This window comes from Balaenoptera musculus, chromosome X, assembly GCF_009873245.2.
Source record: "Balaenoptera musculus isolate JJ_BM4_2016_0621 chromosome X, mBalMus1.pri.v3, whole genome shotgun sequence".
Lineage (NCBI taxonomy): Eukaryota > Metazoa > Chordata > Mammalia > Artiodactyla > Balaenopteridae > Balaenoptera > Balaenoptera musculus.
The window spans coordinates 10,729,750-10,754,534 of NC_045806.1; the positions used below are offsets into that span (position 1 = coordinate 10,729,750).

Below are 24,785 nucleotides of genomic sequence, written 5' to 3' on the forward strand. Positions count from 1 at the left end.
TAAAAGAAGGATTTGCCTAACCTTTTCTTTTTCCTACTAGCAGGAATGTGAAGGTGATGGCAGGAGCTGCAGCAGCTGTCTTGAACCATGAAATGGAAGCCAAGTCATGAGTAGGACAGAATAAGACAGACTGAGTCCAGGTCTCTGACTTGTTTTTTGGAGGACAGCCACCATACCATCTGGCATTTTTACATCAGAGGGGTGGAAACTTCTGGCATGCTAAAGTTATTATTAACATTTTGGGGAGGGTTCATTATAGTAAACCTATATCCCAGCTAATTTGTATGATGACAAAGTAATGAAATTATCTGTGTGTTTTGTTCTATTAAAAAAATAATTAATAGAGAGCCAGAAATAAACCCACATACTTATGGTCAATTAATCTATGATGAAGGAGGCAAGAATCCACAATGGAGAAAAGACAGTCTCTTCAATAAGAGGTGTTGGGAAAACTGGACAGTTACATGCAAAAATGAAATCAGAACATTCTCTAACATCATATACAAAAATAAACTCAAAATGGGTTAAAGACCTAAATGTAAGACGGGAAACCGTAAAACTCCTAGAGGAAAACATAGGCAGAACAATCTTTTGCATAAATCATAACTATTTTTTTTGGCTCTGTCTCCTGAAACAAAGGAAATAAAAGCAAAAATAAACAAATGGGACCTAATTAAACTCAAAAGCTTTTGCACAGAAAAGGAAACCACTGACAAAACGAAAGGACAACCTACTGAATGGGAGAAAATATTTGCAAATGATATGACCGATAAGGGGTTAACATCCAAAATATATAAACAGCTCATACAACTCAACATCCAAAAAAAAAAAAAAAAAACTGATTAATAAATGGGCAGAAGGCCTGAATAGACATTTCTCCAAAGAGGACATGCAGACGGCCAACAGGCACATGAAAAGATGCTCAATACCATTAATTATCAGAGAAATGCAAATCAAAACCACAATGGGATATCACCTCACATGTGTCAGAATGACTACCATCAAAAAGAACACAAATAACAAATGTTGTCGAGGGTGTGGAGGAAAGGGAACCCTCCTACACTGTTGGTGGGAATGTAAATTGGTGCAGGCACTGTGGAAAACAGTAGGGAGGTTTCTCAAACAACTAAAAATAGAGCTACCATATGATCTGGCAATTCCACTCCTGGGTATACATCCAAAAAAACGAAAAATGCTAATTCAAGAAGATACATGCACCCCAATGTTCACAGCAGCATCATATACAATTGCTAAGCTATGGAAGCAACCTAAGTGTCCATCAACAGATGAATGGATTAAGAAGATGTGGGGGGGGTGTGTGTGTGTGTGTATAATGTAATACTACTCAGCCATAAAAAAGGGTGAAATATTGCCATTTGCAACAACATGGATAGACTTGGAGGGTATTATGCTAAATGAAATAAGTCAGACAGAGAAAGACAAATACCGTATATCACTTATATATGGAATCTAAAGAATAAAACAAACTAGTAAGTATAACAAAAAGGAAAAAGACTCACAGACATAGAGAACAAACTAGTGGTTACCACTGGGGAGAGGGAAGGAGGTAAGGACAATATAAAGGTAGGGGAATAAGAGGTACAAACTATTATGTTTAAAATAAGCTACAAGGATATACTATACAACACAGGGAATACAGCCAATATTTTATAATAACTATAAATGGAGTACAACCTTTAAAAATTGTGAATCACTATATTGTACACCTGTAACATATAATATTGTACATCAACTATACTTCAACAAAATAATAATAATAATTACTAAAGTGTACATATAAAGAACTGTTCTTCCAAGCCACCTGGCATCCAATGGTGCTGCTGAATTATCTCCAGAGAAGATAAACAATTTACATTATTTTACTGGGTCTCCAAATGGCAGTCCTCTAGTAGGTCACTCCCCTTACTCATTGGATCTGGCCCAATCAACTGTGACCACTTCCCCAAAATCTAACCCACCATCAAAAGTGTGCCACCGTTGAGACCATTAAAACAAATGAGCTCCAGGTTTCCCTATCCCTTTCCTGTGCTGGCAGAAGAAAACAGGTGGGAGAAATGGCATTCTCCACATCCCTCCCACGCCCACCACCAGTTCAATGGTCCCCGTGGTTATAAGCACCAACACCCAACAAACCAAATCAACCATACTATTAAATGGTATTGACTGCACCCACCTCCATCAGGAGGAGGTAAGGAACAGAGATGGAGCCAGAGTGCGTGCGTTCAAATACTGGCCTTGCCACTTCCTGGCTCTGTGACCTCAGTGGTCATATCTGTGAAATGGTGGGAATTACACTGGTTGATGCAGGTAAAGCACTTAGATCACTGCCCACACACAGTAAGTGAGGACTCAGTAAAGATTTCATATATGTATCATATACATATGTACATATACATATATGTATATTTGCATGTAATAGATATGTATGTTATACACGTGTATACACACGCATGTCTGTCTACAGATGCGTATGTTACATTTAACATATATTCATTTTATGAGTCTATATATGTATATATGTATCTGTGTATCTCCATTTCTTGACTGATATACATCTATTTTGTGATTTTTTTTGAAAACCAAGTAGATCATAAAAACAAAGTGCCCTTCTGTCCCAAGTCCAAAACCCTGTCAAAGCTTAATCTCCTGCATTTGTAATATACCTAATGATTAAGTGCATCTGCCACTTACACGTCCCCTAAGGGGCTCGGAAAGGCCAGCAGGGTTTTCAGCTGCTGTGGACCAACCTCAGGGGCGGGAGGCAGCTGTGGGTACAGAGCAGACAAGGCGTCCAAGGCAGCCGTCTCTAGACCTGCCTCACGAGGCTTTGACTATAATTTTATTTTCTCAGTGACCAAGGGCGCTGATCTGAGCCATCAGAGAAAAAAAAAAAGATGCTAATACAGAAAGACAAACACACTCTGCCAATGAAAGATTTCCGTGCAGGCAGGAATGGACGAAAGGGACGCTCACAATTGAAGCAGTCAGTACTCTTTCCCACACCGCCCCCAAGGCACTGGAATGGATATTTACGAAAAGGGGGGGGGGCTGCGGGGGCAGTGACATGTTTATATCACCCACGTGGCTACAGAATGCACGGATGCATCTGCATCAATTGTTACTCCCCACTTACCCAGGACTTTAAATGTTCGGAAGCCTCCTCATCTGCAAAACAGTCAAGTGGAGAGACTCTGAGTGGTCAACAGCTGCCACAAAACCCACTCCACAAAGGATCCACAAAGGATCCACAAAGCTCCTAGGCACCCACTCCAGGCTGTCGCCTGCAATATAATGCAGCTTTCTGTGCTGCTTAAGTTAGTTTACAAAGAACACATGTTTGTTAATTCGTGTGTGTTTTAAGGAGGTTCCATCTTCAAAAAATAAATAAAATCAGGTAGCCGACTGGCTATCATGGGACCTCTGTGACAGCAGAAGGGAGAGAGCAATCGACTGAAATATTCCAATCCAGTGTCGTAGGGACTCAAGCGAAAAGTGGGCACGTGGCCTCAACAACAGGCGGCCTACTGAATACACGCCGTATCCCGCCCAAGTACAATTCATCCCTGAGTCCCTCAAGTCTCTCAACATGATCTGTTAAGGTTGTTTCACTCAGGTAAACATGGCAAGGACACATATAAGCTATTTTGCAATATTCAAATTTTTAGTGGTGGAAATTGAAAATATCTTTAGTGCTTTATAGTAATAACCTCTGGCATTTCTCCCAACAACTTCTGTGATCAAGTCATTCGCTGAAATGCCAGTGAAACGAGGAGTGACTCACTGGACGTGAGCAAATTACTTGCAGAGATTTTTACAGCAATCACACTGTAGATATTTTTAAACCAAGTAAGCACAGCCTGCCATTTTAAGTACAAAGTCACCATGGCAACGATAACATAGACCCTATCTCCTCTACCCTCAAGATAACTTTCCATAGGTAATAAAATTATAGAAATAATTAAATGAAGCATTCCATTGAAGACTAAAGTATATAAGAGATTAGAATTCGTCAGGCATTCAAGCAACACCTTAATTAATGTTCAGGTTCCTGTGATGGTGTCACCAGGCCTCTAAAGAAAGAAACATCATGTAACAGTGATGTTTCATTATGTCATTACAGTTACTGACATCACTGATGGTTTATCTGGTAATGCAACCTGTGGTTTTGATCGGTTTTATGACCAACCATCTCTATTTCTCTCCTAATTGCATTAAACTATCAGTGATGATTTGCTACATTCAGAAAATGCCCTTTGGCGAAGGTCTGAGTCTGCCGAGCTGAACATGTTTCAGCCGGATGTCCACTTGCAAAAGCAGCAACATTCAGATATAACAACATCTGAAATCTGTTCATACTGTCATTACAATAGCCAGTTACTTTGTGAAAGAAGAGAGAAACGTCCCCCATATGGTAATATATGTGGTAGGCACATAGAGCAGAATTGGCACCGCCCTATCATCAGAAGAAAATCCTTTTCTGAATACATTTCTGTTGCTTTCTTTTCATCTTATCATAATTTCTCTGCTCACAGGTCCATCTCTCCCACCAGACTGCAGACTCCTCCTCAAAGGCCAAGGACTTTCTTATTCGGCACCATAGTTTTTGCAGTTACAGCTGCACTTGGGCAATGAAAGTGTGCAATGAAATTTGGGAAGCTGGCTGGTCAAAGAAGCTATGTCTCACATGATGCCTCTGATGAGATCAACAAAAGCAGTCGCATCACAGCAAAGAACCACGTGGACGTTCAGAGCTTGGGCTCAGCTGGACCAGTCTCCTTTCTTCCCAGGCAGCATGGCATCTGACTGTGACAATGACCAAACGGTAGCCCTTCTCTGTCACATTATAGAGACATTGCCTCATGAGAATGGAAGCACACACAACTCCCAGCTACCTGGGCAGATGAGCTACAGTGGGGCGAATCTTTCTTTCCTTCGTGGTCACTTACTTCCTTAACTCCTCAACTCCCTTGATTTACTTATTTGGAGAAGCCGTCTCAACTCTTCAATTTCGGGCAAGGGCCAAGAGAGGCCAAACCTTTTATCACAGAGATTTCAAATACTAGTACACCAGTATGGCGGACAGCACAAAGAGACATCAGGCAAATGCACTGGAGGCGGGGGCGGAAGGCAGGAAGGAGAGAGTTTCTTCAATGGCCAATATGTGGCTCTAGAGTTTCTGTTCGATAATATTTTCATGATAAAACACCTGCTTCCAAATACAAGGATAAGTACTATAATAAACAGGGTTCGGATGGCTTGCTGTTTCATATTAGGATAAACTCTTAATGCTAGGAAACTAATATAGAGATTTCCCCATTCTTCACTTCATCCTCAAAGAGCAATTTTATATTTCAAGTAATCTTCAGGAATGCTGAGCAGGGAAAAATTACTAAAGAATAAGACTTTCCAACAACCTGTGGAGAAGCCTCAGTATGAGGAATTATACTGGACTTTTCTCACGAACATGTCAAAGGTGCACGGGTTGCAAATGCACAGTAAGATAGAGATATAACTATGTTTAGGAATAACTCAACTGTATGGACATAAAAACCTGACCCTTACCTGGAAATGACCACATTTTTATCAATTTCAGCTAAAAATATGGAGGACAAACGTTCCTACAGATATCAGCTATCGTGAATTTTCTGCGCCAATATTAAACCACCGAGAAGCAGTCATTAAATTTAAGTGAAATAACGGACCAAACATAACTAAAGAGCGTCCTACATCTCCTGCTTAACAATTACCCAGACAGGTGTATCACACACCTGAAGGGAACGCAGCACACAAATCCATATTTACGGGCTAGATAAACTGGGGGACGAATCTTTGCTTTGCCAAATGAGCTGCTGAAGGACAGCAGTATTTGGTTTTCAAGTGTCTGTGAGGGAAACCCCAGGTTTGGGGCTGAGACACTTAAAGCCAGAGTCCACTGAAGACTCATCAGAATGAGGTTATAGTTGCATCTGCAAAGTCTCAGAGAAAAAATGAACGGGCACTTCTTTTTTCTCACTGCAATTCCAGGCTGGAAAAGTCCCTTGGGAGGGAATATTTAGGTCACTACCTTCTTTTTAGCTTCCTGGGCAGCTAGGCTATATAATATATTAGACTGAACCATATGAAAATGCCACATTGTATACCCCCAAATGGCCAAATATTGTCTATTTCAAGTGTCTCAACTTAGTATCTTCACCAAGGTTGGGGAAATATGCTACTTAACCCAGCCACTGTACTATTCATTAGCAGCTCTTAGAAGAAAATAAAAAGGTTAAATCTACTGCTTGAAACTAAATGGTGAATGAAAAAATAATTGTTCACTGCAATGTTCCACGCTATCTTCTTTTGTTACAGGAATATCTGCAAGTTTGCTAGACAGAGGCTGAAATAATAAACAAAACCTTTCAGGCAAAAAGAATTTTCTGAAGCTGATTACGATTTGGTTTTAGATCATACACACTATCGTTGTTTGTTTCCTTCTTATCATAAAGAAGGCCTTGTCCAAGGTAAGAGTTCAACGGATTGCAACTGGATTCAACAAGTAGGTCCAGATCGGCACCAGTAACTAGTGACAACCAGGACTAGGTTTGTCCACATCAGAGACAGGCTCGTCCTGAAGGCTTCCCTTCAGAAAGGCACCTTCTGAACTCAGCAACTTCTACACCTGGGTCCCTTTATTTGGTGTCTAGAATCTCTTGCTCTATTTCAGGCCAAATCCCGAAACTTCCCACAGGCTCTGTGTTTTAAAGGTTTGCAAAGATTGCCTTTCATGACTTCAAAAGTTTAGTCCACAACTCAGTAACAAAAAAAAAACAAAGAACCCAATCGAAAAATGCACAGAAGACCTAAATAGACATTTCTCCAAAGAAGACATACAGATGGCCAAAAGGCACATGAAAAGATACCCAACATTGCTAATTATTAGAGAAATGCAAATTAAAACGACAGTGAGGTATCACCTCACACCAGTCAGAATGGCCATTATTAGAAAGCCTACAAATAACAAATGCTGGAGAGGGTGTGGAGAAAAGGGAACCCTCCCCTACACTGTTGCTGGGAATGTAAATTGATACAGCCACTATGGAGAACAGTATGGAGGGTCCTCACAAACTAATAATAGAGCTACCATATGATCCAGCAATCCCACTCCTGGGTATATATCCGGACAAAACTGTAACTCAAAAAGATACATGTACCCCTATATTTATAGCAGCACTATTCACAATAGCCAAGACATGGAAACAACCTAAATATCCATCGACAGATGAATGGATAAAGAAGATGTGGTACATATATACAATGGAATACTACTCAGCCATAAAAAAGAACAAGATAATGCCATTTACAGCAACATGGATCCAACTAGAGATGATCATACTAAGTGAAGCCAGAAAGAGAAAGACAAATACCATATGATATCACTTATATGTGGAATCTAAAATATGACATAAATGAACTTATCTATGAAACAGACTCACAGACATAGAAAACAGACTTGTGGTTGCCAAGCGAGAAGGGGTTGGGGGAGGAAAGGATTGGGAGCTTGGGATTAGCAGATGCAAACTATTATATAAAGAATGGATAAACAACAAGGTCCTACTGTATAGCACAGGGAACTATATTCAATATCCTGTAATAAACCATAATGGAAAAGAAAAAAAAGAATGTATATATGTACATAAATAAATCACTTTGCTGTATAGCAGATTAACACACACACACCAAGTTTAGTCTAAGTCAGTGTTTCCCAACCTTGGCACTGATGTGACGACCATGTCACTGTGTGTTTGCGGAGCGGGGGACTCTGGGTATCACAGGACATCAGCAGCATCCCTGGCCTCTATCCACCAGATACCAGCCACACCCTCCCCCAGACCCCAGCTGTCTCAACCAAACATGTCTCCAGACATTGCCAACTGTCCCCTGGGGGGTAAAAATCAATCCTAGCGGAGAATCAGTGGTCTGACAAACTCTTCTTCAAACAAAAAATAAATCATGGTCACTTCTTAAAGAATGTGAGGCCTCCATTTCTCACCAGTCCTTGAAAGAATAAGTGCCTGACTTGGCAAATATTACCACTGAGTCTGTGAGGAAAGAGTCTGCCCAGGGGGCAAGTCACACCTCTTCAAGCCCCCAACCGAGGTTTCCAGTTAACAACCCACGCTATGACAGTTATTTTGGTCAGAAGTTTTCTTTTTCTTTTATTTTAAAATTTATTTATTTATTTATTTATTTTTGGCTGCGTTGGGCCTTCGTTGCTGCGCGCGGGCTTTCTCTAGTTGCGGCGAGCGAGGGCTACTCTTCGCTGCGGTGAGCGGGCTTCTCATTGCGGTGGCTTCTCTTGTTGCAGAGCACGGGCTCCAGGAGCGCAGGCTTCAGTAGTTGTGGCACAAGGGCTCGGTAGTTGTGGCTCACGGGCTCTAGAGCGCAGGCTCAGTAGTTGTGGCGCACGGGCTTACTTGCTCCGCGGCATGTGGGATCTTCCCGGACCAGGGCTCGAACCCGTGTCCCCTGCATTGGCAGGCGGATTCTTAACCACTGCGCCACCAGGGAAGTCCCTTTTTTTCTTTTAAATGATATCTTACTCGTTGTGTTAGGCTGAGGAAATAGCAATTCAATCACAAAGTAGAAATACCACCATTTCTGCTCAAATCCCCAAGGGCTAAAATAAGACGATAAAAAGTAAAAAGAACTTAACTTCCACGTCTAAATATAGACTTCAATTTTTTAAAAATTTTTAAATAATTTTTTAATTGAAGTATAGTTGATTTACAATGTTGTGTTAATTTCTGCTGTACAGCAAAGTGATTCAGTTACACATATACATTCTTTTTTTTATATTCTTGTCCATTATGGTTTCTTACAGGATACTGAATATAGTTCTCTGTGCTATACAGTAGGACCTTGTGGTTTATCTGTTTTATACACAGTAATTAGTATCTGCTTATCCAAAACTCCTAATTTATCCCTCCCCCACCCCCTTTCCCCTTTGGTAACCATAAGTTTGTTTTCTATTAGACTTCAATTTTAAATTCCAGAGTTTCCACAAGGAGAGACCACTCCAAGACAAAGACATGTAACAAAAAGAAGTGAATTTTAAGAACGGATTCATACGACTGGGGCGTTTCCAGATTACTCAAATCTAAACGTATGGAAGTCTGTGTGTGCATCGTGGGGGCGGGGGAGAGGGTTGGTGGGGGATGGTGTCCTGGGAGAGCAGGCATGTGTGGAAATTGTCCAGTCTCGTTCTGGCCATCATCATCATTAATAGTAAGGGGGTAACTGCACTCTATTAAAAACTGCATTTCCAAAGATGTGTTCTAGGAGACTTTACATTTGTGATTTCTGTTGCCTCCAAATAAATAAATAAAAGTTTGAGGCCTTGTGGAGGACTAAGAATATTTCTGTCAAGTGATGGGTAACAGCCACACATGTAATCTCATTTGACAGCTGAATAAACCGCCTTCCGGAATAAATCAAGCTCGCACCCCAGCCTGATGTTGGCCCCCTCTCAGCAGGGTGAGCAGCTATGTAAAAACATTCCAGGAAAAGTTTTCCATTAAACCACTTCGGGAAACCAGGTAATCTTGAATCGACCAAGGAAAGTTCATTTTCATGAGTGACACTGCCAAACGTAGAAGTAACACTCCTACAGAAGAGGCGTGGTTAAATCACTCTAGGGTAACCTTAGCTGCATTGCTGTAAGATATGAGTGGAAGACTGGCTTGCTTTCTTTCTCTTTCAACTGAGAGTTTGCATCTTGAATGCAAACTTGGTCTTTGCAGTGGAGCAAATAGGGCCATATTTTTCTTTTAGGAGAAATCTGCATTTTAACATATTGAGGGTTATATTTTATCTTATTATAATATATCAAGGGTTGGTTTAAGTAAGAGTACCTCACTTCACTTCTTATGACCAGGCTGGTAGGAGATAATTCAGAATCAGATTTCCCTACAGCCTCTATTAATCTGAACCATTTTGTACATTCAGCTGCAATTTGCCACAGGTCTGTGGAAGGAAAACATGACATTCCATGGAATTAGTTCTGACCCTGACTGATCTACTTTTTCTCTTTAGAAAAGCCACAGAAAACTATGAGGGACCTTCACTAGATTTTTTTTTAAAGGTGTGCAAAAACATTACTGGGGGATGAAAAAGAAGATGTGATTTGTGAAAAGATGCACCATGTATGCAAATGGATGGTTCAATACAGTGAACACACTATCATGAAAATTATTCTATAAATTCACTGTAATCCCACTCAAAATCCTAACAGGGATGTTTGTGGAACATCAAAGGCTGATTCCAAAATCACAAAACAAAGAATATCTCAGACACTTTGAAAGAAGAACAAGGGGAGAAAAATTCTAGGAGATATCCCAGCTTATTTTAAAGCTATACTAATTACGACAGTGCAATCTTAGCAGATGGATGGCAAAATAGAGCAAGAGAACAGAATGGAGTCCAGAGATGTATGCATAGGTAGAGAAATGTAATACACTAGAGATCATATATAAAAATCAGTGGGGAAAGGAGGAAATATTAAGTATGTGGTGGTTTCTGTATAGGAAATGTAAAATATAAATAGATTTCTACGTCATACTATACCAAAAAACTAAAATCCCAATGGAATAAAGACTGAAAACTGAAAAGCATTGTTTTTCTTCTTCTTTTTTTTATGCAACACTTTTTTTAAATTGAAGTATAGCTGATTTACAGTGTTGTGTTGGTTTCAGGTGTACAACACAGTGATTCAGTTATATATACATGTATCTGTATGTGTGTTTGTGTGTGTATATATTCTTTTTCAGATTCTTTTCCCTTATAGGTTACTACAAAATATTGAGTATAGTTCCCTGTGCTATACAGTAGGTCCCTGAAAAGCATGCTTTAAAAGAGAATATATAGTAGAAGAACATCTTCATGACCTTGGAGATAGGAACAATTTTAAAACAAGGCTACAATAAAAGGCACAAATCATAGAAGAATAAAGGAAAAGACTGATAATTAGAGCTTTATTATAATAAAAAATATTCAGCACAACAAAAGATGTGCTCAACAAAATTAAACGATAAGCCACAGAGAGAAGGATGATACTGACAACACATTTAACTAAGGGTTATTATCTAGAATGTATAAAGAATTGCTACAAATCAATAGAAAAAAATAAATAAGGATATAAATGAAAGAGAAAACCCAAATGGCCAATAACCTACCAAAAAGTTTCAACCTCTCCAGGGAAATTCAATATAAAAAACAATGAAATACCACTTCATACCTATCAGATTCTTGAAAAAATTAAAAACGGTGAGAACACCAGATGCTGGAGAAGATTTGGAGAAACTAGAATGCTCAGACACTCCTGGTGGGAGTGCAAGTTGTTACCACGACTTGGGAAGCAGTGGTGACACTATACAATTTAAAGCCAGCTCCATGTGATGACAAAGCATTCATTCTGCTGACTATGTAACCGAGCAGGACCCTATGGGGGCTTCCCGGGACAGACCCCTCCCCCCAAGTCCTCTGCTTTGGCTCCTCTCAGAAGCACCTAGATAACAGTACCTGATGCACATTTCCTGAGTTGTTTTACAGATGTGTAAACCCCCCACCAAAAGGAAGATGTTAACTGCTTGATGCCCATAAGCACATAGCCCCCAGGCCTCCTGTAGCCTAAGGACTGATAATATTAACCCCTGTGACATCGCCCTGTTCCCTCACCATCAGTCAATCAGAGAACTGTGCGAGAGTTCATCACATACCCTGGGACTCCCCTCACTCACCCTGCCTTTTAAAAATGCTTTACTGAAACCCACTGGAGAGTTCGGGTCTTTTGAGCACTAGCTGTCCCGGACTCCTTGCCTGTTGCTCTGCAATAAATGCTGCACTTTCCTTCACCACAGCCCAGGGCCAGTAGATTGGCTTTATTGTGTGCAGGCGAGAGGACCCAAGTTTGGTTCGGTAACAACTATATCATGACTTCAGTCCGTAAGATGACAAAATTCCTCATTGAAGGGATGAAGGCACATTATTACTAAGTCCCAACAATGCAAGAAGAAAAGGTAATTTAGCAACAACTGTTTTATATCTATTTCTAAGAGTTTTCAGGAGGATAATCAGAAATCATCCCAGGCCTTCAACCCTTTTTCCAAACCTGCACTACACCTGGAACACCCACTTCACCAACAGTTCACCAACTACTGTTAATTCAGACAATTCCTAAAACTCTACCTTCTTCAGGAAATTAATTGGGAGGAGGTCTTAACATCTGTTACATCCCTGAAGCCAGAAAATACTCGTAATGATCGTATCCTGAACAAATACACATCGACAACTTCCTCTTTATTCACAAACCCTCATGATGTATTTTTCCATTTCCGAGGTGGCTAGTGGGGGTACCTTATCTTTATAATCCCGTCATCTGTATGCTTTTTCATGTACCCATCTCATCTCCCATCAATTATTTTCAAAGTCCTTCTCACACCTGCTGTGTCAATGTTTTCTACTTAAAACAGAGGGTAGGAACCAGTGGTTGATGTATTCCCTAGCACAGCTCTACACATGAAGACATTTAATAAATGCTTTTAACCATAATGATTTAGAAACAGGTCTATTTTCCATACAGAAAACATCACTGAGTTTTAAAATAACGTTATTCATGTTGATCAAAAGCTGCCAGACCTAAGAGTTCATCCTGTATGATTCCATTTATATAAAGTGCACAAACTGGCCAAAGTATGTTGGCAGAAATAAGGAATGATTACCCTTGGTTGGGGCTGCCTGAAGTGGAGCTTGCAGGGGATTTCTGAGGGGCTGGTAACATTCTGCTTCTTAATTTATATACTGGTTAAGTTTGCAAAAATTTATCAAGCTGTATGCTTACGATCTGCCCACTTTTTATGTGTATATTATACTTCAATACCGAATCTTAAAGTGATTTTTATAATATTTGTGCCTCTTGCAAAACATCTAAAAATATCTGTGACAAAATATCGTTATATAATAGAGCTCAAAACAGTTTTTGGTAATCCAGGACAGTGGCTTTGCAAAATGACAGTAATTCGTGGAATGAAAACTCATCTCTTTAATGTTCTGAATTCTGCTTTACTTAACTATGGATACTGTCAGACTATTCCACAGGAGAAAACTAAAAAGAAAATGTAAAATAGAAGGCTGCATCAAATAAGGTCATCCTAAGGGTGTGAGTTTCTTTGCTAATTACATCTCCATTCTTTGCTCATTGTGTGAAGGAACAGATGCCTGAATTTAAGCTGCCATTTTAAAAGCCTCCATTTAAACATTCTTTTCAGGGAGTCGTGAAACACCACAGTCCTAAACCTAAAAGGGTGACCTGATACACACACAAAATAGCAGATTTTGTACGCTCCTTCTGACTTTCGCTTCCAAGGTTCCTGCTCTTTGTACACTAGAACTATTTTGCAAGTGTGCTCAGATCCCTCAGAAAACACCAATTTAAGGTCTCCATCTGAGGAGAGCAGTTAAGGATGGGGAGGGGGCAGGGAGATCCATGACTGTTCAAAAAGGATCTCTGTGAGCAAGAAGGGGGAAATCAGTCCCTTTAACGCCTGCATTTCTCAAACACAGGGAAAAATGTAATGAAGTCATTACTACAGATCCTAAGGATGAAACAGTGTGCAGGAGGTTGCCTTACAGGTTTAATCTGGGTAGATTTGATTATAGCTAAGGAGATGAATTCTAAATTTGGAAAGGCCATCAAGGTAATTAAGGATGTTAAGAAATGTGACTAGATCCTTGAGGTCTTTCTACTTAATGAAGAGAACAAAGGATGATGAAACCAACTTTAGCAAGCAAAACGAACTTCACACAGATTCAGTTCTTTCAGAGATAAAGCATCCTGAACATCAGAACAATTTACCAAGGAAAGCCAGACACTCTGTGTTTGCTCTCACTGTTGAGATGGTTTAGGTACCATTTTACTCCAAAGAGTGAATTAGGTGGTCTGCAAGGCTCCCCACTATATCTCCAGATTCTGATGATGTTGAAAAAAGGTTTAAAAAAAAAAAAAAAACAACTTCCTTTAACTTGAAAAATCAAGTATCCCTTTTGGAAGGATAACATCTTTTGAACCAGAGATTTTTCTATTCTGTAGGTATGCTCAACCAAGTTTTCAATGATGCCATTACTCAGATTTTATAATACTGTGAAACACAAAAGGTTTTCAATTCCTCTTAACTTGAAAGCAGTGGCTCTCAACACGGGGTGATTTTACCCCCTAGTAGTTGTTATTTGGCAACGTCTGGAGACATTTTTGGTTGTCACAACTTTGGGAGTGTTACTGGCATGTAGTGGGTAGAGGCCAGGAATGCTACTAAATATCCTACACTGCACAGGACAGTCCCTCACAACAAAGAATCATCCGGCTCAAAATGTCAAAAGTGCTGAGGCTGAGAAACACTGATCTAAAAGTACACTTGAAAGGGAAGGAAAGGAGACTTCTTTTGTTTCAGTATCTGTCTCCAGTTGCTCCGAAGAGGAAAGTAGAATTTAACAGTCCTACAGAAAACGAATACACAAGCAGATACTAAGCAATAACTCTAACGCAAGATCATTTACAACAGATCTTGTCAAACCAAGTTCAAATACACGAGTTATAGAGCCATTAAGAGTAAAATTCAAAAGATCAAGTTTAAATACTTTTTCCTTCAGCAGATTCTGTTTTTAACCAAACAATTTTTACTTCTAGACATTAAAATCCTATTTTTCGATTACTAGAAAATGTACTCCTTTTTAATTAAGTGATCAGCTCATCTATCAGATGTAGTTATCAGATGTAATATCAACCTACTAAAATAAATTTTAAAATAAATGACCAAGATTGATCAAGAAAAATAAACAGAATACAAATTACCTACATCACTAGGAATGAACAGGGGAACATCACTACAGATCCTACAGACAACAGGATTAGGTAGATAATACAAAAATATTATGAACTTTATATCAATAAAGCTAATAACTTAGATAAAATGAAGAAGTCCTTGAAAAACACAACTTATCAAAACTGAAATAAAGAGAAATAGGAAATCTGAATAGTACTATCTCTGTTAAAGAAATATAATTCATCGTTTAAAACATTTCCACAAAGAAAACTCCAGACCCAGATAGCTTCACTGGTGAATTCTTTCAAATATTTAAGGAAGAAGTAATGACACTTTCAAAATAATCAAATGTATAAATAGACAAGAACTGGGTTTCATTTCAATGCCTAACCCCTCTGGAGTCGCACCAAAGAGACTCCTTGCATCCCCAAAAGGCTCACACTTCCTTCCTTCTCCACTTTATCTTTTGAAAGGGAGGAGGCAATAGACAAGATTATAAATATTCTTGCAAGATTCACCTATGTGTGTCCATGTGTAATCAATTAAAGCATTACTCTTCATCCAGTCTTTCAGTGCCCCTCCCCCCATCTTTTTTTTTTTTTTTTTTTTTTCCTTTCCTACTTTTCCCCACACCCATTCTCTGCTATGGCCAGGCCAGTTTCTTCAGGATCCCACCAGTAAACCTTGCTCACTCCTACCTCTCTTCCACGTGTACCCTAATCCTTTCCACCCTTTTCAACACACCTCAAATACAAGTCTCCCCCAGAAGCTTCCTACAAGCTACCCGAGTCTGGGTTTCTTTTATCTCCTCGGGTACATTGTCACTTCTCTCCAGCTGTCACTTCCCTGCTTAGAATCCCTTTTGTGATTCTCTGTGACCAACAGGGTAACGATCAAATTTTTTCCTGGCTTTTCCCTGTCTGGCCTGGCCTCTCGTCTAGCCTCAGCTCTCCCCACTCGCCCACGTTCAGGCCATGCCCACCACCTCAACTTACCCATGCAGGGGTCTCTGTCACACCTCCTGCTCTTGCACATCTGTACCCAGGGCCTGGGATGTCCTCTCCCGGACACTGACTCTTGTCATCCCACTCATCCTTCAAGACTCAGATCAAGGATAACCGCCTCCCCAGAAAATCCCTCTCAGAAATACCACCCCACCCTTTTTTTCTCCCTCAGACAGAGGAAATTATTCGACAGGACCTTGTACTTCTATTATAATTGCTTATCCGCATCTCCAAAATAACTGTGGTGATCTGAGGACAGGACTGGGTTTTGCTTTTTTTATTTTTGCTTCAAGACTTAGCACAGTACCTCACTCACCTGAGTGGGGCTGTGAACGCTTGTTGAGTGAGCAGCTGTCTTATATTCCCAAAGCCTTCACGGTGATGGCCATGTAACAGGAACTCAAACACTTAGAGATTGGCACATGCTTGTTGCATGGCACTGTGGTAGGTATTCATTTAACCCAATTACACAAGCTGAGAATGAAAACTCAAGACCGTTGTTGCCTTTTAATCCTCAGGGCAATAATGAATTTCACTGAAACAAAGTGTTTCACTCCAAGCTTTTTTGCACTTCAAAAATCTGACAAGAAGGAAGTACTCTTCACCAGAGGAAAATATTTTATAACATTAAAAGAAAAAAGCTAAAGGCAAAAAACAGTAATGAAATAACATTCACACTGTTCTTTAAATTGTTTTTGTGTCTGTATATACCTACAGCAATCAATTTACTTTTTTTAAAAATAAAATTATTTATTTATTTTTGACTGCACTGGGTCTTGTTGCTGCACACGGGCTTTTCCCTAGTTGCGGCGAGCAGGGGCTACTCTTCATTGTGGTGCGCGGGCTTCTCATTGCAGTGGCTTCTCTTGTTGCGGAGCACGTGCTCTAGGCGCGCGGGCTTCAGTAGTTGTGGCACACGGGCTCAGTAGCTCCGCGGCATGTGGGATCTTTCCAGACCAGGGATTGAACCCGTGTCCCCTGCATTGGCAGGCAGATTCTTAACCACTGCACCACCAGGGAAGTCCCCAATTTACTTCTAAAGTGACTTCAAGCTCTGAAATTCTGTTACTCTGTGCAAATCTGTGCTCAATGTATTAATGTTAGTAAAGAATAATAATTAATGTCATTTGCCCTATTTAATTTAGTCTAGTTTATCATAGTTTGTCATACATAAATATAATTTTATATACTTTGAAATCTATACATTTATAATATAGACAGACCTTAATAAAATGCATTTTATATAAAACCCTTATCCCTTCAACAAATATTTGTGGAGTACCTACAATACGTCAATTATTTGAATGAACATTGGGATAAAACAACGAGTAAAGCAATCTTTGTTCTTAACAAATTTGACATTTGAACAGAAAAGCCATATTATAAACACTAACAAGCCAGCTAGTAGTAACCAGAAAAATCATGTTAAAGTTATTAAATGGATGACATTGGCTTAAAGATACAGTAAGAGGTCTCTTACCAATGTTCACCTAATGGACCCACCCAATTACCCCATACTCTCTATTCTTTTTGTAAACCATAATGACCATCGCCCACAGAACTTGGTTTCTAGGCTATTCTCCAAGACATCTATGTACTACTTCTCCCACCAGCTGAATTGTGTACCTCAGAAGAGTCTGTTATATTTACTCTCAAACCTGTTTATGCCAGTTGTACTTGTTACTAGAATTATGAAATTTAATTAGGTGTTACACAAACTAATAAAATGAGTGCCAAAAGAAAGAGTTTTTATTTCTTTGAAAACCAAGTTGATTGGCTTTGAAAAGTCTTAAAAGATGAGTCACTTGGAAAAACAGTTGCTAAAATAAGTATGGGCAAGACAATTTTAAAGGTTTAAGGGGAGTGGGGTTGGTGATCTAAAAGGACACTGCACACAGATTGGCTCTCACTCTAAAAGGATCAAACTGGAAATCAAAAGCCACTGAATTCTGGCTGTGATTTATACACAAGAAAGACTTCAAGGGATTTCAATCAGGGCTCACACTCCAAGACCTTGACTTTACGACAAAATTCTGGTGAATTAATGTTTAAAATTGAATAAAATGTGTAAGACACATATATGGTACTTTTAATGATTCACCACTTTGGCATTTTCAATAAACCATCGAACTGGTTGACCCTGGATGCAGCAGATAAGGATGTCCTCTAAGAACCCCTTAGAGGGGTCAAGTGGTTTGGGCAAGTGTTTTGCTGGAGCAAAAAATTAATTTCCAAGTAATTAATTACTTCCTGTTTGTCACAAACAGTAATCTGTGCTATTGGACTAGAGGTTTATTCAATATTTCAGTCCACAACCCAAGACTTGAAGGGCGCTCTCTCCTGGACCCGAGGGTGGGCTGTTACTAGGTCTTAACACTCCGAGGGAGGGAGGCTAGCCCATTCTGGGGATACTTCCTGCCCAGTTATTCATTAGGGTACCATTCCTTCGTCTCCAGCTGCGTCTGAATTCCTGAGCGAACTTCCAGAAGCAAATGTTGTATGTGTGGGTCCTCAGTGTACGTGCTTCCTTCTGAGTCTGGCCTCTGAAGATGGCCTGGGCCGTGTGTGGAGAATCAAGAAAGGCTCTCTAGTGGCATGGACTTATATATACTACCAAAATAGATAGCTAGTGGGAAGCAGCCGCATAGCACAGGGAGATCAGCTCGGTGCTCTGTGACCACCTAGAGGGGTGGGATAGGGACGCTGGGAGGGAGACGCAAGAGGGAGACAATATGCGGATATATGTATATGTATAGCTGATTCACTTCGTTATAAAGCAGAAACTAACATACCACTGTAAAGCAATTATACTCCAATAAGGATGTTAAAAATATATATAAAAAATAAAAATTTAAAAAAAAAAAAAAAGGTTCTCTGGAGCGGTCAGCTCTAAAGACAAGAGGGCAGGAAAAGCCAAAGCTGGAGGCCCTAAAGAGGGCGAACACTTCCTCCACCAGTCTCCTTGGAGGAGGGCCAGTTGTCCTGTTGGTGGGCACGTCAAGATGCCAGCATTCAACGCAACTACCAGTGATGCCGGCTTCATGAAAACAAACAGTGTTTAAATAATTAGGGAGCTGTTTTCTCATGTTTTTCAAGCCTAACATGACCCTCTCATTTCTTTTTTCTAAATTACATCCTTTTAGATCTGTAAGGGCCCAAAGAAATGATTTCACCAAATCCTTTTATTGTGCAGTAAACTGAGCTTAAGAAGAGAAAATGATTTTCCCAAAGTCACATGGTAAGTTCGTGGAATTGCTGGGGCAGGCCCCCGGGCCTCGGACTTGCTCTGCTTTCCCTCTATTTCCTGGCCCTGGGGGCCACCAGCACCAGCACCAGCACCACCCGAGAGCTTGCTAGAAATGCAGAAACTCACACCCCACCCAGGCCCAGAGTATCAGACACTGCTTTTTGAACAAGATCACCAGATGACTTGTATGCACATTACAGTTAAAGAACTGCTCTCAACCAGTTTTTTTTTTAATGCTATTTAGTGAAATGATTGACTGTGTCTAAATTCATAATCCTCATAAAAACTTCCCTATCACAAAAACGGATCAAAACAATTATTTAGCTGTTTTGCTGTATCTGATCATTTCACATATAATTTTCATTTAAAATTACAGGCAACTAATGAAACAAAATCGGCACTTCTCTCTGAATACACGATCCATATCAAAGCTGGGTGGATAGTCTACAAATACCTCATAAGAGGTTACTGCAGGGAACCCATTTAGTTGGTATGTCTTCAGGCCTATGAAGAAGTAACAGACTCAAAATTCTATTAGGCAACCTGAGTTCCCATCAGGGTAACAGTGACTGGGGGGGGGGGGGGAGAGGGAGAGAGAGCGCGAGGGGGCAAGTAGGAGCACACACGTGAACAATGGCCAAATGTGGAACTCTTCAGCCAGTGAAATAATTAGCTTCAACTGACTCATTTAGGTGTTGTACAGCATACAAAAAGTACATCGACATCTTCCCATTGTGCAAAACAACCAACGGTACTGAATAGTCAAACACACTTCAAACATCAATTGGCTCATTGCATTTACATGAAATGTCCAGAACAGGCGAGTCCATAGAGACGGAAAGTAGATTAGTGGTTGCTAGGGGTTGAGGGGGTGAGGAGAATGGGGAGGGACTTCTAATGGGTACAGGGTTTCTTTTTGGGGTGATGACAATGACAGCTAGTGGCAGTGGTTGCATAACTCTGAATATACTAAAAATCACTGACTTTGCGCACTTAAATGTGTGAATTACATGGTATGTGAATTCTATCTCAACAAAGCCATTAAAAAAAAGTCAACTGGCTCAACAATTTTTGAAAAACATGTTTTCTTTTAAGATGCATTGAAAGATAAAACTGCATGCACCACCACTGCTCATTATTTTCTTTGTCAACTTAAAGATTTTGAATACCTTAAAATTTGAGTCCAAAGGGACTTTTATCAGTTATTTCCACAAACCTCACCCATTTTACCAGTAAATTAACTGATACCACATTAAGTGACTTGTATAAGAACCAAAGTCCCAGCCCGTGGACAAATGGTCAGAGTTTTCCCAGCGTTAAATCATTTCAATTACAACATTCATCAGGGTATGTTCGGTAATTAAATACATCTGGAAAAATAAAACCAGTTCATGGCCCTGTGGTGTATTTACTAAGAACCTACCAAAGGAAATCAGTATGTTTCCCTTCTGACAGGAGGGGAACTTTTTTTTTTTTAACGTAAAAACTAAAAACTAAAGCCAAGGAGACTGCCAGAACCAGTGAGGTATGCACAAATTAACATAAATTGGTAATTGAAGTGTAGAAGCAACAATTGTCTCAGGCACAAGGTACTTCCTTGAGAACAGGCCTCTGGTTTGGGCATTTGCTTCATGAGTACCACATGAACTTCCACACCTACTTAAAAATAAAGCCCTCCCCCAATTAAGACCAGGGTATTGTGAAAGCCATTCCCAAGAAGGTCCCCAAGTGGTAATTCGACGCTCAATTTCTAACCCGAACGAATCCGAATGCCTAGCGTTAAAAAACAAAACAAAAAACAGCAACAAAAAAAAAAAAACCCCAGAGATAACTTTATTTCAGGAAAATCAGTTAATGCTTTTCTCAAGCCTGCACTTCTGTGTAACTTCAACATGTCTGTGCCAAGCACTGCCCAAATACTTACAGGCTGTGACCACTCAGTGTGGGCATTAAGAGAACCAGGAACCAGAGATACAGGTCATGCAATTCTGCCCTTTCTAGAAGGATCTTATCCTATCTCATCCCTAACTTTTTGGTAAGAAATTGTCCTGTTGGATTTGGGGGGCCTTATTTCCTTTCAGATTTTGATCACCTAGTAAATTTAAAACAAACAAACAAACAAACAAAGGTTTAACTCTAAAATTCTTTGAGCTTCCCTTTAAATGCGAAATAATGTGCCCTCCTTACTAACCCTCACCGAAATGTTAATCGGTACAAAATTACCACCTACACAATCAATAGCACAGGGAATGTAGGATGGGGGTAGGGGGCCGGGGGCTCTGCAAGGAATTCCCGAGCCCTCCCCAGGGGCCGCAATGGTTAAACGCGCTGACTCCCTCATTAGGAATACTTCCGAGGGGCTCCCGACAGCCTTGTGGCTTTTGTGGCGCTTGTGGCTGGAGTCTGTCTGCCACTAGAGAAGGATAACAGAGCAAGGAAAGAAAACCCTTTCCTAGGCACATTTCCAGGGGTGCAGCGGAATGAGGGTGATTTCCAACGCACTCTTTACGAGTTTTCCGAGCGATACAGCGTCCCCATTTAACGACATGTTGCTGACAGCAGGATTTCGGGGGTGTCAGGAGGTACAAACAGAATCCTACAGCCGCCTGTTATCTGCCCCGGGCCAGGTGGGAGATTTTCAATCCCCAGAGCTTGGCTTTTTCACCCTGAGTAGTCGATCCCCCAACTGCATCGAAACCCGCGGGGCACAGCGTCTCCACCTGCTCCCAGGTCATTATTTTGATAGTTGAAACAGGGGACAAAGAGGCTCACCCCTCGGTCCCATCCTGTCCCTCTCCCTCCCACCTTCCTGGTTTCAAGGGTCATGGTTCCCAAACGAGCTCTCGGAAGACCCCAGGGTTGGGGAACTGGGCGTTGGTTTCAGGTGGGTTTAAGGCGAACAGGACCCCGGCACGGCGGGACCGGATCGGACTCGGAGCTGGGAGCTCGGGCGACAGGAGGGCGTCCCGGGAAAAGGGCAAGAAACTGCTCTCTCCCACCCCCTGAAAATAAAGCAGGAGCCCGCAGCCCGGGACGCTCCGTCCGCGCCCTGGGCTCCCTGTCCCGGGGTTCCCTCTCTTCCCCTCCGGCGAGCCGCACGCCCTCGGGCGCAGCCGAGCGCCGCCGGGGTGGGGACGCCCCCGACATGGGGCTGGGACGCGCACCTGGGCGTTCGGGACACCTGCGCCGCGCCCCTCCCACCTCCGCACCCCACCCTCCCACCCGGGCCGGGTCGCGGAGGTGCCCGCAGGAGGCCCCACCTGAGCGGGCGCGGGGCGGGGGCGCGAGGCCGTGGCCGTGTTAGTGGCGGTGGCGCGGGGCCAGCGCGTTGGCTTACCCATGGCTGGAGACGGGCGCTCGGGCTCCTCGGGGACGGGCAGAGCCGGTGGCACAAGTTTGCAGGTCCGGCGGGCACGTGCGCGGGCGGGCGGGCTGCGCTGGGCTGCCGGGCTGGCTGCTGGTCCTCGCTCCGGGCCGGGGTGGGAGCGCGGCGCGGCTCCGCCTGCACTGGGGGCCGGCCGTGCCGAGAGGGGCCCTGACGTCAGCGCCGGGGGCTTTGTGCGCCCGCAGCCGGGGCCCCAACCGGGCAGCGCGCGCGCCGAGGCGGCGGCGAAGCTCGCGGCTTCCTCTGGGACCCCCGAGCGAGCGCCAAGGGGCGCGGAAACCGGAAAAGCCAGCGGGGGGATGGGGAGAGAGGGGAGCGGGCTGCCAGGATCTCGGAGGCGCCGATCCGCGTCCCAGAAGAGAACTATTACAGCTGGAGGGGCCTTTGCAGTCCTAGTCATCACCCATTGTGCAGATAAAGAAACCGAGGCCCGAGGCGCTGCTCCAAGGACCCCTGTGTTTGAGCAGCCTTGCCCCAATCCACAGTCCCGGAACCTTTTGTTCACGCGGGGGCTGCGGGGAGCTACTTAATTCGGTGGGTCTCCACCCTGGTTGCACATTAGAATCAGCTGGGGAGCTTCTGAAACCCGATTTCATCTGGGCCTCAGCGGGCGGGACCGAGGCATTCGTGCCTCAGAAGCTCCCCAGGTGATTCCAATGTGCGGCCGAGGTCGTCAACACTGACTTGTGGGTAACAAATGGCTTAGAAGGGCACAGACGGCACTCTCCCATCTGGGGTGGCGACAGATTTGGTGGTGTCCGTAATCCGCCCGCTCGATCCCTGGAAGCCCACCCCTGACAGGCTCCGGGAGACTCTGCAGACCCACCCAAGGCACCCCTTCTCCTGCGGCTCAGGCCTCCTGCTTGAGCCTGTTAGTGAATTAATGGTTTAACAGTGTCCAGGTCTTAAATTCCTTCTGTCTCCTTAGACAAGAATTTTCCTGTCTCCAAAGGTATTAGCAAAGCTGTGAGATCCCTGCAGTTTTACTCTGGTTAATGCTTTCTGAGACATTTCTGAGCCCAACCTTCCCCCCTGATAGTTTATGTTGTGCTTTTTCATTGTTCTGAAAATACATCGTGTTACTTGAACAGAGGGTTACATAAACAGTAACAGTAGATAGTACACTTAAGGGACATTTAAGCCAGAAGAAGGAGGCTTTAGGACTGAGAAAGGGTGCAGGAGGCAAACATTTCATCTATTGAAATTTATTGGATTAGGAAAGATTTTATCAAGGCAAAGCTCTAGAAAGCCTAATAGTATTTTGCAGAAAAGGACAGAGATTTGTGCTAGGCAGATCACTGGCTCATTTTCACAATCCCACAGGGAACACTCATTCCTAACCAATCTTCATGCAGTAATAAAACAGCAGGGAGCTCACAGGTTTAACTTTTTGTCCTCCTGTTACAGAAAAGTAATCCATTTGAACGAGGCCTGAAAGCGCCTGCCTGCAGGAATCCAACTGCAGTTGCAATAACTGGGATCACCTGCAAGTGGGTGAAGGCCAGGAGGAGTTCATTTAAGTCCTGGTTTAGGGAACAGCGTTCGGTTTGGTTGGTTCCTACATCCTGGGAGGCTCCTAGGAGACAGTGAAAACAACAGGACGGGACTTGGGCGCACAATCTGAAATAGTCTTTTGGCAAGATATGACCTCCCTCAGCCACTCTGGAAGCAAGAACTCTAAGACTGTGTGCACTGAGATGAAAGTAAACCCTTTGGTCCACTTTCCGTCATTCCCTAGAAGTCTTGAATTTTTTTTTTTTTTTTTTAAACCAAAGAAAAGAAATAACAGCTGTCCAAATACTGGAGCCAGTCACAATGGGATGCTGTGATTAAAAACCAAGTTATAGCCATTGTGTACACACTGTCAAAGGAAAGCCACATTTTAATAGAAACTTTTACTCACTTTGGAAATGTCATGGACCGATTTCAACAAGCAGTTGTCCCTAAAACCCTTAAGAAAAACAAAACAGCAGTTGGGAAATTAGCAAGGCTACTACTGACCGGGTGCAGAAGAGAGCTAATGTACATATTTGACTATCAGTCTAAGAAATGCTATTTTAAAATAATAACCCAGTTTTCTCATATAACTGAAACCTTTAAAAAAATAAAGCAAGACTACGTTGCAGGTGGACGAGTAAATTGGTAGAGCCTTTCTGGAAAGATATTTGGCAGGATGTATCAACAGACTTAAAAATATTCATAGCCTCAGGCCTAATAATCTGCTTCTGGGACTCTCTCCTGAGTAAATAATGACTGTTTCAGTCAAAATTAAT

General features: G+C 42.0%; 1 protein-coding gene across 1 annotated transcript in view; it reads right to left on the reverse strand.

The window, feature by feature from the left end:
- GPM6B (glycoprotein M6B) overlaps positions 1-22,684 on the reverse strand; it is a 151,618-nt gene extending 128,934 nt beyond the window's left edge. The window contains exon 1 of the mRNA XM_036839761.1: positions 22,465-22,684. Coding sequence (XP_036695656.1) covers positions 22,465-22,468 — 4 coding nt within the window. The 5' untranslated portion in view covers positions 22,469-22,684. The remainder of the gene's footprint in view (positions 1-22,464) is intronic.
- Between the last annotated feature and the right edge of the window lie 2,101 nt (positions 22,685-24,785).